The 17,058-nt window shown below is 37.1% G+C and overlaps 1 protein-coding gene across 9 annotated transcripts in view; it reads right to left on the reverse strand.

Moving 5' to 3' along the window:
* The window catches only part of LOC112133113 (uncharacterized), a 63,509-nt gene that overhangs the window by 35,943 nt on the left and 10,508 nt on the right, over positions 1 to 17,058 (reverse strand). For 5 of the 9 annotated variants that reach the window (XR_010139770.1, XR_010139772.1, XR_010139773.1 and 2 more), the window contains exon 5: positions 15,460 to 15,580. Coding sequence is in view for 3 of the 9 variants with exons in the window: in XM_054554403.2 (XP_054410378.1) it covers positions 15,460 to 15,580 (121 nt within the window). In the remaining 6 variants the exon portion in view is untranslated. The other 4 variants (XR_010139771.1, XR_010139774.1, XM_063723616.1 and 1 more) reach the window with 2 other exon arrangements.

Raw genomic sequence — 17,058 nt, forward strand, 5'->3', positions numbered from 1 at the left:
ACCCCCGAGTAGCCTAACTGGGAGGCACCCCCCAGTAGGGGCAGACTGACACCTCACACGGCCGGGTAGCCCTCCGAGACAAAACTTCCAGAGGAGCGATCAGGCAGCAACATTTGCTGTTCAGCAATATTCACTGTTCTGCAGCCTCTGCTGCTGATACCCAGGCAAACGAGGTCTGGGGTGGCCCTCCAGCAAACTCTAACAGACCTACAGCTGATGATCCTGACTGTTAGAAGGAAAACTAGCAAACAGAAAGGACATCCACACCAAAACCCCATCTGTACGTCACCATCGTCAAAGACCAAAGGTGGATACAACCACAAAGATGGGGAAAAAACAGAGCAGGAAAAACTGAAAATTCTAAAAAGCAGAGCGCCTCTCCTCCTCCAAAGGAATGCAGCTCCTCACCAGCAACGGAACAAAGCTGGACGGAGAATGACTTTGATGAGCTGAGAGAAGAAGGCTTCAGACGATCGAACTTCTCCAAGCTAAAGGAGGAAGTTCGAACCCATTGCAAAGAAGTTAAAAACCTTGAAAAAAGATTAGACGAATGGCTAACTAGAATAACCAATGCAGAGAAGTCCTTAAAGGACCTGATGGAGCTGAAAACCATGCCACGAGAACTATGTGACATATGCACAAGCTTCAGTAGCTGATTCGATCAACTGGAAGAAACAGTATCAGTGATTGAAGACCAAATGAATGAAATGAAGTGAGAAGAGAAGTTTAGAGAAAAAAGAATAAAAAGAAATGAACAAAGCCTCCAAGAAATATGGAACTATGTGAAAAGACCAAATCTATGTCTGATTGGTGTACCTGAAAGTGACAGGGAGAATGGAACCAAGTTGGAAAACACTCTGCAGGGTATCATCCACGAGAACTTTCCCAATCTAGAAAGGCAGGCCAACATTCAGATTCAGGAAATACAGAGAACACCACAAAGATACTCCTCGAGAAGAGCAACTTCAAGACACATAATTGTCAGATTCACCAAAGTTGAAATGAAGGAAAAAATGTTAAGGGCAGCCAGAGAGAAAGGTCAGGTTACCCACAAAGGGAAGCCCATCAGACTAACAGCTGATCTCTCGGCAGAAACTCTACAAGCCAGAAGAGAGTGGGGGGCCAATATTCAACATTCTTAAAGAAAAGAATTTTCAACCCAGAATTTCATATCCAGCCAAACTAAGTTTCATAAGTGAAAGAGAAATAAAATACTTTACAGACAAGCAAATGCTGAGAGATTTTGTCACCCCAGGCCTGCCCTACAAGAGCTCCCGAAGGAAGCACTAAACATGGAAAGGAACAACCAGTACCAGCCACTGCAAAAACATACCAAATTGTAAAGACCATCGATGCTAGGAAGAAACTGCATCAACTAACGAGCAAAATAACCAGCTAACAAAATAATGACAGGATCAAATTCACACATAACAATATTAACCTTAAATGTAAATGGGCTAAATGCTCCAAGTAAAAGACACAGACTGACAAATTGGATAAAGAGTCAAGACACATCAGTATGCTGTATTCAGGAAACCCATCTCACATGCAGAGACACACATAGGCTCAAAATAAAGAGATGGAGGAAGATCTACCAAGCAAATGGAAAACAAAAAAAGGCAGGGATTGCAATCCTAGTCTCTGATAAAACAGAATTTAAACCAACAAAGATCAAAAGAGACAAAGAAAGCCATTACATAATGGTAAAGGAATCAATTCAACAAGAAGAGCTAACTATCCTAAATATATATGCACCCAATACAGGAGCACCCAGATTCATAAAGCAAGTCCTTAGAGACCTACGAAGAGATTTAGACTACCACACAATAATAATGGGAGACTGTAACACCCCACTGTCAACATTAGACAGATCAATGAGAGAGAAAGTTAACAAGGATATCCAGGAATTGAACTCAGCTCTGCACCAAGTGGAACTAATAGATATCTACAGAACTCTCCACCCCAAATCAGCAGAATATACATTCTTCTCAGCACCACACCGCACTTATTCCAAAACTGACCACATAGTTGGAAGTAAAGCACTCCTCAGCAAATGTAAAAGAACAGAAATTATAACAAACTGTCTCTCAGACCATAGTCCAATCAAACTAGAACTCAGGATTAAGAAACTCACTCAAAACCGCTCAACTACATGGAAACTGAACAACCTGCTCCTGAATGACTACTAGGTACATAAAGAAATGAAGGCAGAAATAAAGATGTTCTTTGAAACCAACAAGAACAAAGACACAACATACCAGAATCTCTGGGACATATTTAAAGCGGTGTGTAGAGGGAAATTTACAGCACTAAATGCCCACAAGAGAAAGCAGGAAAGATCTAAAATTGACACCCTAACATCACAATTTAAAAGAACTAGAGAAGCAAGAGCAAACACATTCAAAAGCTAGCAGAAGGCAAGAAATAACTAAGATCAGAGCAGAACTGAAGGAAATAGAGACACAAAAAAGCCTTCAAAAGATTAATGAATCCAGGAGCTGGTATTTTGAAAAGATCAACAAAATTGATAGACCGTTAGCAAGAGTAATAAAGAAGAAAAGAGAGAAGAATCAAATAGATGCAATAAAAAATGATAAAGGGGATATCACCACCGATCCCACAGAAATACAAACTACCATCAGAGAATACTATAAACACCTCTATGCAAATAAACTAGAAAATCTAGAAGAAATGGATAAATTCCTCAGCACATACACCCTCCCAAGACTAAATCAGGAAGAAGTTGAATCTCTGAATAGACCAATAACAGGCTCTGAAATTGAGGCAATAATTAATAGCTTACCAACCAAAAAAAGTCCGGGACCAGACGGATTCACAGCTGAATTCTACCTGAGGTACAAGGAGGAGCTGGTACCATTCCTTCTGAAACTATTCCAATCAACAGAAAAAGAGGGAATCCTCCCTAACTCATTTTATGAGGCCAGCATCATCCTGATACCAAAGCCTGACAGAGACACAACAAAAAAGAGAATTTTAGACCAATATCCCTGATGAACAACATCGATGCAAAAAATCTCAATAAAATACTGGCAAACTGAATCCAGCAGCACATCAAAAAGCTTATCCACCATGATCAAGTGGGCTTCATCCCTGGGATGCAAGGCTGGTTCAACATACACAAATCAATAAACATAATCCAGCATATATACAGAACCAAAGACAAAAACCACATGATTATTTCAATAGATGCAGAAAAGGCCTTCAACAAAATTCAACAGCCCTTCATGCTAAAAACTCCCCATAAATTAGGTATTGATGGGACATATTTCAAAATAATAAGAGCTATTTATGACAATCCCACAGCCAATATCACACTGAATGGGCAAAAACTGGAAGCATTCCCTTTGAAAACGGGCACAAGACAGGGATGGCCCTCTCTCACCACTCCTATTCAACACAGTGTTGGAAGTTCTGGCCAGGGCAATCAGGCAGGAGAAAGAAATAAAGGGTATTCAATTAGGAAAAGAGGAAGTCAAATTGTCCCTGTTTGCAGATGACATGATTGTATATCTAGAAAACCCCATCATCTCAGCCCAAAATCTCCTTAAGCTGATAAGCAACTTCAGCAAAGTCTCAGGATACAAAATCAATGTGCAAAAATCACAAGCATTCTTATACACCAATAACAGACAAACAGAGAGCCAAATCATGAGTGAACTCCCATTCACAATTGCTTCAAAGAGAATAAAATACCTAGAACTCCAACTTACAAGGGATGTGAAGGACCTCTTCAAGGAGAACTACAAACCACTGCTCAATGAAATAAAAGAGGATACAAACAAATGGAAGAACATTCCATGCTCATGGGTAGGAAGAATCAATATCGTGAAAATGGCCATACTGCCCAAGGTAATTTATAGATTCAATGCCATCCCCATCAAGCTACCAATGACTTTCTTCACAGAATTGGAAAAAACTACTTTAAAGTTCATATGGAACCAAAAAAGAGCCCCCATTGCCAAGTCAATTCTAAGCCAAAAGAAGAAAGCTGGAGACATCATGCTACCTAACTTCAAACTATACTACAAGGCTACAGTAACCAAAACAGCATGGTACTGGTACCAAAACAGAGATATAGACAAATGGAACAGAACAGAGCCCTCAGAAATAATGCCGCATATCTACAACTATCTGATCTTTGACAAACCTGAGAAAAACAAGCAATGGGGAAAGGGTTCCCTATTTAATTAATGGTGCTGGGAAAACTGGCTAGCCATATGTAGAAAGCTGAAACTGGATCCCTTCCTTACACCGTATACAAAAATTAATTCAAGATGGTTTAAAGACTTACATGTTAGACATAAAACCATAAAAACCCTAGAAGAAAACCTAGGCATTACCATTCAGGACATAGGCATGGGCAAGGACTTCATGTCTAAAACACCAAAAGCAATGGCAACAAAAGCCAAAATTGACAAATGGGATCTAATTAAACTAAAGAGCTTCTGTACAGCAAAAGAAACTACCATCAGAGTGAACAGGCAACCTACAGAATGGGAGAAAATTTTTGCAATCTACTCATCTGACAAAGGGCTAATATCCAGAATCTACAATGAACACAAATAAATTCACAAGAAAAAAACAAACAACCCCATCAAAAAGTGGGCGAAGGACATGAACAGACACTTCTCAAAAGAAGACATTTATGCAGCCAAAAAACACATGAAAAAATGCTCATCATCACTGGCCATCAGAGAAATGCAAATCAAAACCACAACAAGATACCATCTCACACCAGTTAGAATGGCGATCACTAAAAAGTCAGGAAACAACAGGTGCTGGAGAGGATGTGGAGAAACAGGAACACTTTTACACTGTTGGTGGGACTATAAACTAGTTCCACCATTGTGGAAGTCGGTGTGGCGATTCCTCAGGGATCTAGAACTAGAAATACCATTTGACCCAGCCATCCCATTACTGGGTATATACCCAAACGATTATAAATAATGCTGCTATAAAGACACATGCACACATATGTTTATTGCGGCACTATTCACAGTAGCAAAGTCTTCGAACCAACCCAAATGTCCAACAATGATAGACTGGATTAAGAAAATGTTGCACATATACACCATGGAATACTATGCAGCCATAAAAAAGGATGAGTTCATGTCCTTTGTAGGGACATGGATGAAGCTGGAAACTATCATTCTCAGCAAACTATCACAAGGACAAAAAACCAAACACCGCATGTTCTCACTCATAGGTGGGAATTGAACAATGAGAACACATGGACACAGGAAGGGGAACAACACACACCAGGGACTGCTGTGGGGTCGGGGGAGGGGGGAGGGATAGCATTAGGAGATATACCTAATCCTAAATGACGAGTTAATGGGTGCAGCATGCCAACATGGCACATGTATACATATGTAACAAACCTGCACGTTGTGCACATGTACCCTAAAACTTCAAGTATAATAATAATAAAATTAAAAAAAAAATAGCTATGCAGTAATTTGTGGTATATTGCTTGCATAACAATGAATAATAGGGAACATTTTATTGATAAATAAAAGGTTTTGTCAGTGAGTACATGCAATGAAATAATACCAGAAGAAAAAAACCTGATACTTTTTAAACTACTGCCTGACAGATTACATGAAACTAAATAAAAAACAAGCTTTTGTCAGGATATTTGTGTTTTCCAGATTTACAGAGCCATTCTCTTTGAATATTAAATAACCATACTTTTAAATTTCTACTCCTCTCCTAGACTGATTGCTGGAGGCAAATTAATTTCAGATTAATTTCCAACACTTCTGAGGGAGGAAAATACCTAAAGCAAGAATTTGTGTTAATCACATATCCATCCATCTTCTACATAAGGCCATTCAAATCCTCCCAGAACCTGTTTTAAAACCAGTGCTTCCTTTTGCTGAGAACATTAACTTAAATATTCCTCCCCAAATTAGGACACACATGCATTATCTGTGAGTCATACAGCTCTCAAATACACAGATTTCAGATTCCATCATCATTATGAGTCCATACAATGCCCCTGTTTTATTTCATTATTCTTTCCCCTTTGTCGTATTCATTCTCATATACATCATCTTTCCCATCAGAGATATTCACATTAATATATCCAATGTTTCCTTATGCATCTGAAAATACAGCCCTGAGATATAACATATGGTTGTTTTCTGTGTATATGTGTATTTTGAATATATAAAAATTGTTTTGTTCGATAGAATTCATTCCATATTTCCAAGATCCATCTACATTCCTATATATAAAAATGGTTAACTACTTCTTCCTGTGTTTTATCCCATTGTGTGTACATGCTATGTATTCTGAGTAGCCATTTCCCTAGGGATGGACATTAAGCTGTCTCTAATTTCTTGCTAACACTAATAATGATAGGATACCACACTCCAAAATATCCCCTTAAGGATTTGTACACAATATAAACCCAGGTGAGGGAATGATAAGTATACAAATTATATGAATAATTAATTTCACTAGGTATTGTGAGTTACACTCCCACCAATAGTGCATGAGGTTTCTGATTTCTTGACATCCTAGCCAGCAGTTAGTATTAGCTGACTTTGTAATTTTTAGCAACTCTTTGTTGACTTAATTTGAATTTCTCTGATTATAAGTGAAGTTGAACATCTCTTCATATACATTTTGGCTATTTAGAATTCCCCTCCCATGAATTGTCTATTTTAGTCCTTGTTCAATTTTTGAGTTTCCTTGTAGATTTTAGTAGTTCCTTATATGGTCTACATGTTAATCACTTTTTAGTGTTACACTTTAAAAATATCTCCTGCTAATGTGTCTGCAACCAGCCTGTTAAGTTTGTCTATCATATCTTCTTTGTATAGAAATATTCAGTTTTAACATGATCACATCCATCAATTTCCACCACCCACCTTTAAGGTTTGTACTTTTTGGGTCTTGTTTAAAAATCCTTCCCCATTCCAAGTTCACAAAGAAAGCTTCATGTATTTTACTAACTTCATAGTGTTGCCTTTCATAGTTAGGTTTTTAATCCATTCAAAATTTATTTTTGTATTTGGAGTGTGGTAAGAATCTAAGTTTATTTTTTTCCTATGTGTTGAGCCACATACTAAATAATCTGTCTTTCCTCTATGAGTTATGATGCTAATTTCTATTATATTCCTTATTCTCATATATAACATAGGCTTGTTTACTGGTTTTCTATTCTGTTATATCAATTTTTTTGTCCATTCCTATACTGGTATCACACTATTTTTATTGCTATGGTTTTATATGTCTTAATATATTCAACTAGACAAGTTCCCTCTCTTTGCTCTTCTTTTTAAAAAATTCGTCTTATTTATTTGTGGTCTATTATTATTCTATGCACATTTTATAAGCTAATTAATTGTCTAGTTCTTCACAAAGTCCGGATGAAATTTTCATTAAAATTGCATTGAATTTATAGATTAATTTAGGGAGAATGATATTTTTACAGTATTCATTTGTCCCATTCATGAACGTGGTACTTTTTCCTTTTTACCTAGATCTTGTTTTATGTCCTTTAATAGAGCTTGAAAAACTCTGTTTTAAAGGATGGGTTCATTCATTAGTTTATATCCTATATACTTTGTAGTTTTTACTGCTATTGTGAATGAAATTGCATTTTATACTAATTTCCAGTTGGTCACTGCTGATACAGAAGAATGTTACTGATTTTTATATGGAATTTAAATGAATTAATATACATAAAATATTTATAAAATTTCTTATATATGAATTAAGTAAATACTATATGTGTTCACTATTGTTTTGTTGCCTATCATCAATCTTGCATCTCCACAGCCTTTCTGAGCTCTCCTATTAGTTCTAATAGTTTGTCTATTGATTCAATTGGGTCCTCTGGTATAAGATCTAATAATCTGCAAACTGTGAAAGGGTTGGGTTGTCCATTCTATCCAATCCTTATACTTCCCATTTTTTTGGAAGGAAAAAATACTGTGTTGACTGAGAACCCCTCACCATATTCAATGGAAGCCATGCAAGACTCTTTCTTGTCCCTAAAGATGATATGTCACAATTTTTTTTCCTAAGTTTCCTAATAGATATTTATTAAAAGCTTTTGTTAAGGCCAGGAGTGGTGGCTCATGCCTGCAATCCCAGCATTTTGGGAGGCCGAGGCAGGCGGATAACCTGAGGTCAGGAGTTCGAGACTAGCCTGACCAACATGGTGGAACCCCGTCTCTACTGAAAATACAAAAATTAGCCAAGAGTGGTGGCGGGTGCCTGTAGTTCCAGCTACTCTGGTGGCTGAGGCAGGAGAATCGCTTGAACCCAGGAGGTGGAGGTTGCAGTGAGCTGAGATCGCACCACTGTGCTCCAGCCTGGGCGACAAAGCGAGACTCCGTCTCAAAAAAAAAAGCTTTTGTCAAATTAAAAAATTATCTTCTATTCATAGTTTTTTCTAACACTTTAAAATATCTCATCATTAGATGTTAAACATTATCAAATGGTCTTTCTCCATATGTTGAGTCATTTTCCCCCCTTTAGTCTACTAATGTGATAAATTATATTAATATCTTTTCTGGTGATGAACCTCCTTACATTTCTGGAATAAAATTTACATTGCCATATTTTATTAAAACGTGGTTGAAATAAGCTAATATTTATTTAGAATTTCACATTTTTGCTCAAAAGTGAGCTAATAACTCACTTATGGCTAACAAGTAGCTAATAACTTTCTTTTCTTGTACTGTCCTAATCCAGTGGTTGTCTGAAGATTATAATTAACTTCTTAAAATGAGTTGAGAGTTGAAGATTTCAAATGAGTTGTGCAGCTGTCCTTCACTTTCTTTTTTCTGGAACACTTTGTATAAACTAGACTTAGCTCTTCTGGGAAAGTTTTGAAGAACCCATCTTTAAAACAATCTGATCCTGTAGATTATTTTTTCAGTCTTGTTCCAACTGCTTTATAACATATAGAGACTGAAAGTAAAATCTACATGTTTTAGATTCTCTAGCAGTTAGGATTCTGAATGTAATTTAGGTTCTGTTAATAATATTCACTTGTGGGAGATTTTGATTCAAGATTGAATTATGTGGAAACAGGGTACAATACATTTGGTTTTATAGTATAGATTGTGGCAGTGGCAGCGTGATACTAAAACCAGTACTGCTGGTGGCAAATTCCTGATCATAATAGTGGCTGCAGTTCTCTTAGTTGTTCAGTTCTGCTGGGTTTTGGAGATCATTCTTGGAAACTAAATCAGAGCCTGTTACTTAAGTCTTTCTAGTACTTCTGTGATCTGTATACATTTCCTTTTTAAAATTTATTTATTTGTTTATTTTCTTTTGAGACAGAGTCTCACTCTGTCGCCCAGGAGTGCAGTGGCACTGATCACAGCTCACTCCCACCTCCGCCCCGTGGGCTCAAGCCATCCTCCCACCTCAGTCCCCAAGTAGCTGGGACTACAGGCACGCACCAGCACACCTGCCTAATGTTTTGTGTGCATTTTTTGTAGAGATGGGGTTTTGCCATGTTGCCCAGGTAGGTTTCAAACTCTTGAGCTCAAATGATCCACTCTCTTAGGCCCCCCAAAGTGCTGGAATTATAGATATGAGCCACCATGCTGGGCCTCATACATTTCTTAATAAAGTATTTTCAGATTATAATAGCTAGAGTGGATTTGCTTAACTAGAATAAAGAACTTTGACCATAACAAACATTACCTGCACCGGAGGCCTGATGGGTGATTAGAAATCAATTTCACAGCTAACAGGAAATTCAAGTTTTCTACTTCTCAGGCAAATTATTCCTGGAAATTTGTTTCTTTTTTCATTGAAGTTTTTCAATATTATTTCTACATAGTTCATTACTATTTTTGAAATCACCACTATTTCTATAGGTGATTCTCTTTTGGGGGTTGAATTTTAATTTTTTAGTCTCTTATATTCTTTGTATTAATCAGGATGAGAGAGAGAGAGACAGAAAGAGAGAGAGAGAGAGAGTTTTTTGCTTTATGTAGGCCCCAAGTTGATTGGATGGTGCCTGTCCACATTGAGGGCAGACCTTTCTTGCTTGGTCCCTGACTCACATGCCAGTATCCTCTGGAAACATCTGTGAGGAGACACACCAGAGGTAACACTTTACCAGTATTCTAAGTATTCCTTAATCTAGTCAAGCTGACACCTAAAATTAACCATCACAATTTGTTTGATCAACTTTGTCAGATACATGTACATTTAAAAAATCTCTTCAAAGAAATAGGGTTTTGATTGCTAAATTATCTCCACTAATTTTTTCTTTACCATTTTATTTATTTTCTCTTACTTGTATAATCTCGTCTCATCTTGTTTCTATATATTTATTCCTTTGTTTCCTTTTCTAGCTCTTTGAGCTTTATATTTGCTTTATTTTTCTCAATCTTTCTTGTTTTTTGATAAATGTATTCATTCAGCCTAAAGAATTTTTTAATTTCCCCATTTTAATCCAAGGGACATTAATTACTTTCAATTCCTAGAGTTATGAGATTTAAAAAAATCCATCTTTCTAGTGTTTATTCTTTTCTTTTTTTGTGACAGAGTTTTGCTCTTGTCGCCCAGACTGGAGTGCAATGGCACGATATTGGCTCTCTACAACTTCTGCCTCCCAGGTTCAAGTGATTCTCCTGCCTCAGCCTCCTGAGTAGCTGGGATTACAGGCATGCAACACCACGCCCAACTAATTCTTGTATTTTTAGTAGAGACGAGGTTTCACCATGTTGGCCAGGCTGGTCTCAAACTCCTGACCTCAAGTGATCCACCTGCCTCGGCCTCCCAAAGTCCTGGTATTACAGGCGTGAGCCACTGTGCCTGGCTTTAGTGTTTATTCTTAATTAAATCATATAATGATGAAATAACATAATCTCCATTTCATGAATTCTTTGAAATATATGAAAGTTTTCTTTATGACTTCATTCATGGTGATTTTTCTGGATGTTCCATATGTATTTTAAAAAATATGTATTCTCTGTTAAGATTCTACATCTTCCTTTATTAATTTTAGTTTATTAATCAGATAATGTTATGTAGTTTTGATTATATTTTTTGGTAGGCTTATTCCTTCAGTATTTAAGAGAGGTGGGTTAAAATCATTAACTTTAATTGACTTGTTGGCTTCTTCCCATAGTTTTGTCCGCTGCCTCCTCTTATCACTCAGCAGTGGTATACTAAAGGATGGCATAATCTCTATTAGTCTCTTCAAGCCATTCCCAACATGTTATTCTTTGATATGGATATTTTTCTCAATCTTAATATAAAAAATTTCTTGCTATGTTTCAGATTTCACAAAGCAACTAGGCTTTAAGACATTACTACATGTGAAATTTCCATGTAGTATCAAAAAGAAACCAGGGACCAGGCGCGGTAGCTCACGCCTGTAATCCTAGCACTTTGGAAGGCCGAGGCGGGCAGATCACCTGAGGTCAGGAGTTTGAGACCAGTCTGACCAACATGGTGAAAACCCGTCTCTGCTAAAAATACAAAATTAGCTGAGTGTGGTGGCACAGGCCTGTAATTCCAGCTACTTGGGAGGCTGAGGCAGAAGAATTGCTCAAACTTGGGAAGCAGAGGTTGCAGGGAGCCAAGATTGTACCACTGCACTCTAGCCGGGGCATTAAGAACAAAACTCTGTCTCAAAAAAGAAAGAAAGAAAGAAAAAAGAAACCAGGCACTCCCTAGACAGCATTACTGAGCTAAGTAAGACCTCTTCTCTTATTCTAAAAGCAGCAGCCCAAGATGCTATTAACTACCCTTTTGCACATCTTCCTTTTGATGATATAAGCATATTAGCAACAAACAATTATCTGAAATGAATATTAAAGTTTTAAAGGCATAAATCCCTTTCCAAATATATATTCTGTTTGCGACCAAATTTTCTTCATAATACTTCTACCAAAACAACAGGAATAAATGCAAAATGCGAAACATGAATAAATGCACAGCAGAATGAATGCAGAAAAAGATATATGAATCCAGCCACCTTTTATTAAGCTAGACATTAAACAGGTTTGAAAAAATGTAAAACAATTCTTAAATTGTTTTAAGATAGCTTCTTAAAAAAAAAGCTATCTTTGGAAAATACAGTTTTTTTTATACAATATACTGCTTATGATAACATGTAATAGAATATTTACTTATTTTTAAATGAATTAATCAGTAAGTATCTCAGTTTTTATCTTAATGATAGTTTTAATTTCTAATATGGTAAATAATGATTGATATAATCCACATAAACATAAATTAAGCTCTTTGAGGTCCTCAGTTTTTAAGAGGGAAAGGTGTCCTTGACCCAAATGTGTGAGAATCACTGAATTATTTCATTTCCTTTGAATTGCAATTGAGGAATCTCTAATACAGTGTGGCTAGATGACTCAATTCAAGTCAGAAAGCTAGTTCATTTTGATGACTTCAGAATTTTAAAAACCTATTTTATATTTGTAAACAAAAATTTTAATTTGATAAATGATTGATTTTGCTGAATTCTATTGCAGTATTATGGCTACTTATAGTAAAGTAATTATAAGGCTCTTTTGACATTTTAAAATCTTTGAAAAAACTCCACATAATGCATCCTATCAAACTATATTTATTGCAAGTCCCAGTTTCTTTGAGAAAGATGGATAGTACCCATTCAGAATCAGAACTATATCTTGGATAAGTTAGCAATCCTTTCTCCAGCTCTATTGTTTTGTTGAGTTCCACAGGGTCTTAAGAAAATGAATGCTAATATCAGAAAGTTTTTTCATTTCAAAATAAGGAATGTGTCTGCAATGCTCTATTTATATAATACATAAAACACATAAATTTTATAACTTTATAAGCTTATAAGGCATATTTCCTGGATTTTCTACTAAAGTTTTGAGGCTCTCCTGAGATATTTAGGCATATTTCCCTGATTTTCTACTAAAGTTTTGAGGCTATCCTGAGATATTTAAGTGTCATATTCTAAAAACACAATTTAAAATGATTTGAGACAATTCTTCAGCCTAAATTCCAAATTTGTCTTTAGATGTAACTGCAACACAATCCCCAAAATTAATTAGTCATATGCACTATAATCCCTCTAGTATCTCCAAGAATTTGGCATCCTTCGTGGCACAAAATTTTTGATGCCATCATGTAATCAGTGTGTTGTTCCACACCAATAGACACAAAAATCATAGAGTACTTGCAATAAATAGAAACTGTTTTACATAGCATCTTGGTGAGGTAAGCTTGTATTAAATCCCTTTAACAAAATAAGAAACTAAGCTGTAGAGACCTGTTCAGGCTTGCCTAGGGTAAGTCATAGAATTACTGCTGAAGCTGAGGATACAAATTTACATAGTTTTTGGAGTTTGTGACTACACAATAATGGTATCCTCTTGCAGTTGGAATCAAGATATACTTGAGATATATTTTACTCTACATTATATTTGCGTACCTCGGGTAACATGAGTAAAGGACATGACTTAGTAGCATGAGTTAATTTATTCAGAAACTAGAATTCTCTTACCTTTTTTCCTCTAATTAATTAGCGTGATTACAAATAGTTTCCTTTGAGGACATGTTTAATCTACCAGTAGCTGAATACTCAAAAGGAAATTTGCTTTTTGAAAAAGAAAGAAGTGTTCAATATTTAATAAATATTAACTGAGTGACCGCCATGTGCTGGGAGTTTGAGATGTAGGGCTGAACATGACAGGCAAGGTCACTGCTCTGATAGCTTACATTTGACTAGGGGTATGCAGACTAAACAAATAAATAACTTCAGCTAATAAAGTGCTATATAAAAATAAGAGTCATAATACAAAGTGATGAGAAAGATAAGCTACTTTACATATGGTGATGAGTGAAGGCTTCTTGGGGAAGTTGACATTTGAACTGAGTTCTGAATGAGAAGCTAGTCCTGCAAACGTTGGGGAGGGGCCTTCATATACAAGGACCCGAAGTGAGAAGGAGCTGGTTGTGTCTGAGTTGGGTGAGAATATAAACAAACAGAAAGGAGTGTAGCTGTAGTTTAGTGCACCACAGTGAGATGGAGGGAGGTGGGAGTAAGTGCATCAGGGTGAGTCCAGATGGGGCAGGTTCCTGTAGACTGTGGTAGAGTTTGGATTTCATTTTAAGTGTGAATGGGAAACCTTTGGGAGATTTTAAGTTATGAGGTCACATGACATAAGGGAGACCAACTGAGTGAGAGATGACGGTGGTTTGAAGCTTGGTGATAGCTATAAAAATGGAGAAAGGTACACACATTTAGGTTATATCTTAGAGATGGTGCTGACAGGACCTGCCAATGGACTGGACATGGGAGGAGAGGGAATGAGAGAATGTATATATTTCCACACATAAAATGTTAACTATTATGTCATACCAAATGCATGATCCAAAAAGTAAAACCTAAACTTCATCAAAATTAAAACTCATTCCGTGAGGCTGGGCGTGGTGGCTCCCCCTGTAAACCCAGCACTTTGGGAGGCTGAGGTGGGCAGATCTCCTGAAGTCAGGAATTTGAGACTAGCCTGGCCAACATGGTGAGACCCTGTCTCTTCTAAAAATACAAAAATTAGCCAGGCGTGGTGGTGGGTGCCTGTAATCCCAGCTACTCAGAAGGCTGAAGCAGGAGAATTACTTGAACCCGGGAAGCGGAGGTTGCAGTGAGCCAAGATCAGACCACTGCACTCCAGCTACGGACTGGGAGAAAATACTTAAAAACCACATATCCAACAAAGGACTAGTATATGGAATACACAAAAAAATTTCAAAACTCAACAGTATGAGAAAATCCAATTAGAACATGGACAAAAGACATGAAGACATATTTCATGCACACAGTAACACAGATGGCAAATAAACACATGAAATGATGCTCAACACCATTATTCATTGGGGAAATGCAAATTAAAACCACAAGCTATCAGTTTGGTAATGAATTCCTATAATTTTATACTGCTTTGGCATCCACTTTAAATATAAGCTGGGCTTTCTCACACCGGAGGCAGGACTCTGTCACCTTGGACACAGTTTTCGGTTTGATGCTCCCTTCCCCCAGTTCCTCAATGTGGTGGATCCAGATATCTGCCTTATACAACTGCTCTCTGGTGACTACTTCCCTAGGTGGTGGCTAGATGCAGGCTGCTTGACTGGCCCTGCTGATCCTCACACATGGAACGAACTATGCAGACATGCCATAGTGACTACCTCTCCGTCACAGTGTGGCCCCCTGGAACTCATACCTGCTTGCTTTAAATCCACCAATTAAACTCCCTGCTAGAAACTTGTTTGGATAACTCTCTGGACCCAATAAGGGTACTGGCCCACAGGTCCCTTTCTCTCCCTGACCTCTGTGTATATGGCCACCACGAGTGTCATGCGCCCTCAACCTGTAAGTAATAAAATCTTTATTTCCTTCTTTGTCTCTCCTAATCATTGAAAGTGTGCTGTCTTAAAAATCCTGAATTGAAACAAACTTACATCAAAACGAGTAAAATAGGCCAGGCACACGTCTGTAATCTCAATAACCAGGCTGAGGCGGGAGGATGACTTGAGCCCAGGAGTTTGAGACTAGCTTCTCCAACATAGTAAAACCCCATCTCTGCGAAAAGAAAAAAGAAAAATCAGCCAGGCATGGTGGCAGATGCCTATAGTCCTGCTACTGGTGGCTGGTGCCCCACCCTACTTCCAGCACTGAGGTGGGCAGTTCACTTCAGCCAGGAGGTCACACTTCAGTAAGCCTTGATTACGCTACTGAATTCCAGCCTGGGCAACAGAGAAAGACCCCGTCTCAAAACAAACAAACAAAGTAAAAGAAAAAAAAACAAAGACAATTAAGGCTAGAAAGGATGTAGAGAAACTAGTATATGGAATATATAAAAAATTTTCAAAACTCAACAGTATGAGAAAATCCAACTAGAACATGGACAAAAGTCATGAAGACATATTTCATGCACACAGTAACACAGATGGCAAATAAACACATGAAATGATGCTCAACATCATTATTCATTGGGGAAATGCAAATTAAAACCACAAGCTATCAGTTTGGTAATGAATTCCTATAATTTTATACTGCTTTGGCATCCACTTTAAATATAAGCTGGGCTTTCTCACACCGGAGGCCATTGATACGTTGCTGGTGAGAATATAAAATGATACAGATGCTCTGAAAAACTGTTTGGCAGTTTCTTTAAAAAAGAAATATGCAAATACCATGTAACCCAGTAATTGAACTTCAGTCATCTCTTCCAAAGAAATGAAGACTTACATTAATACAAAAACCTGTACATGAATGTTTATAGTAGCTTTATTCATAACAACAAAAACTGGAAACTATTAATATATGTCCTTCATTGAGCAAATAGTTAAACTATGGTACATACATACAATGGAATACTGTTCAGCAGTAAAAAAGGAATGAACTATTGATACATGCAACAACCTGGATGAATCTCCAGAGAATCATGCCGAGTGTAAAAAAAGATAAGCCCTAAAATACATACTGTATTATTCCATTTCTACAGTATTCTTGAAATGTCAAAATTACAAAAATAGAGAACAGATAAGTGGTTGTTATGGGTAAAGGAGAGGGTGGCAGCAGGAGGGAAATGAGTGTGGCTATAAAAGGGCAACATGAGGGATGTTTGTGGTGATGGAAGGGATCTATCAATGCCAGTATCTTGGTTGTGATATTGGACTATAGTTTTGCAAGATATTATCACTGGGGAACTGTATAAAGGCTAACATGGGATCTTTCTGTGTTATTTCTTACAAGTGTATGAGAATCTATAATTATCTCAATATAAAAAATTTACCTTTTTAAAAAAGTTAACCATTTGACATGGTTCTAATATATATCTATATCTATATCTGTATCTATCTGTCTTTGACATGGTTCTAATATATATCTATATCTATATCTGTATCTATCTATCTATCCATCTATCAATCAAATAACATCTTTCACTTAAATGCACCACAGAATTTGTCGTGGAAGTTTTGGCTAGGGCACAAGGTGAGTAAATGCAATATTTGCACGTGAAGATTGAGATCACCTGGTTGCCGGACTTGTAGAAG

Source organism: Pongo abelii, chromosome 3, assembly GCF_028885655.2.
Source record: "Pongo abelii isolate AG06213 chromosome 3, NHGRI_mPonAbe1-v2.0_pri, whole genome shotgun sequence".
Classification (NCBI taxonomy): Eukaryota; Metazoa; Chordata; class Mammalia; order Primates; family Hominidae; genus Pongo; species Pongo abelii.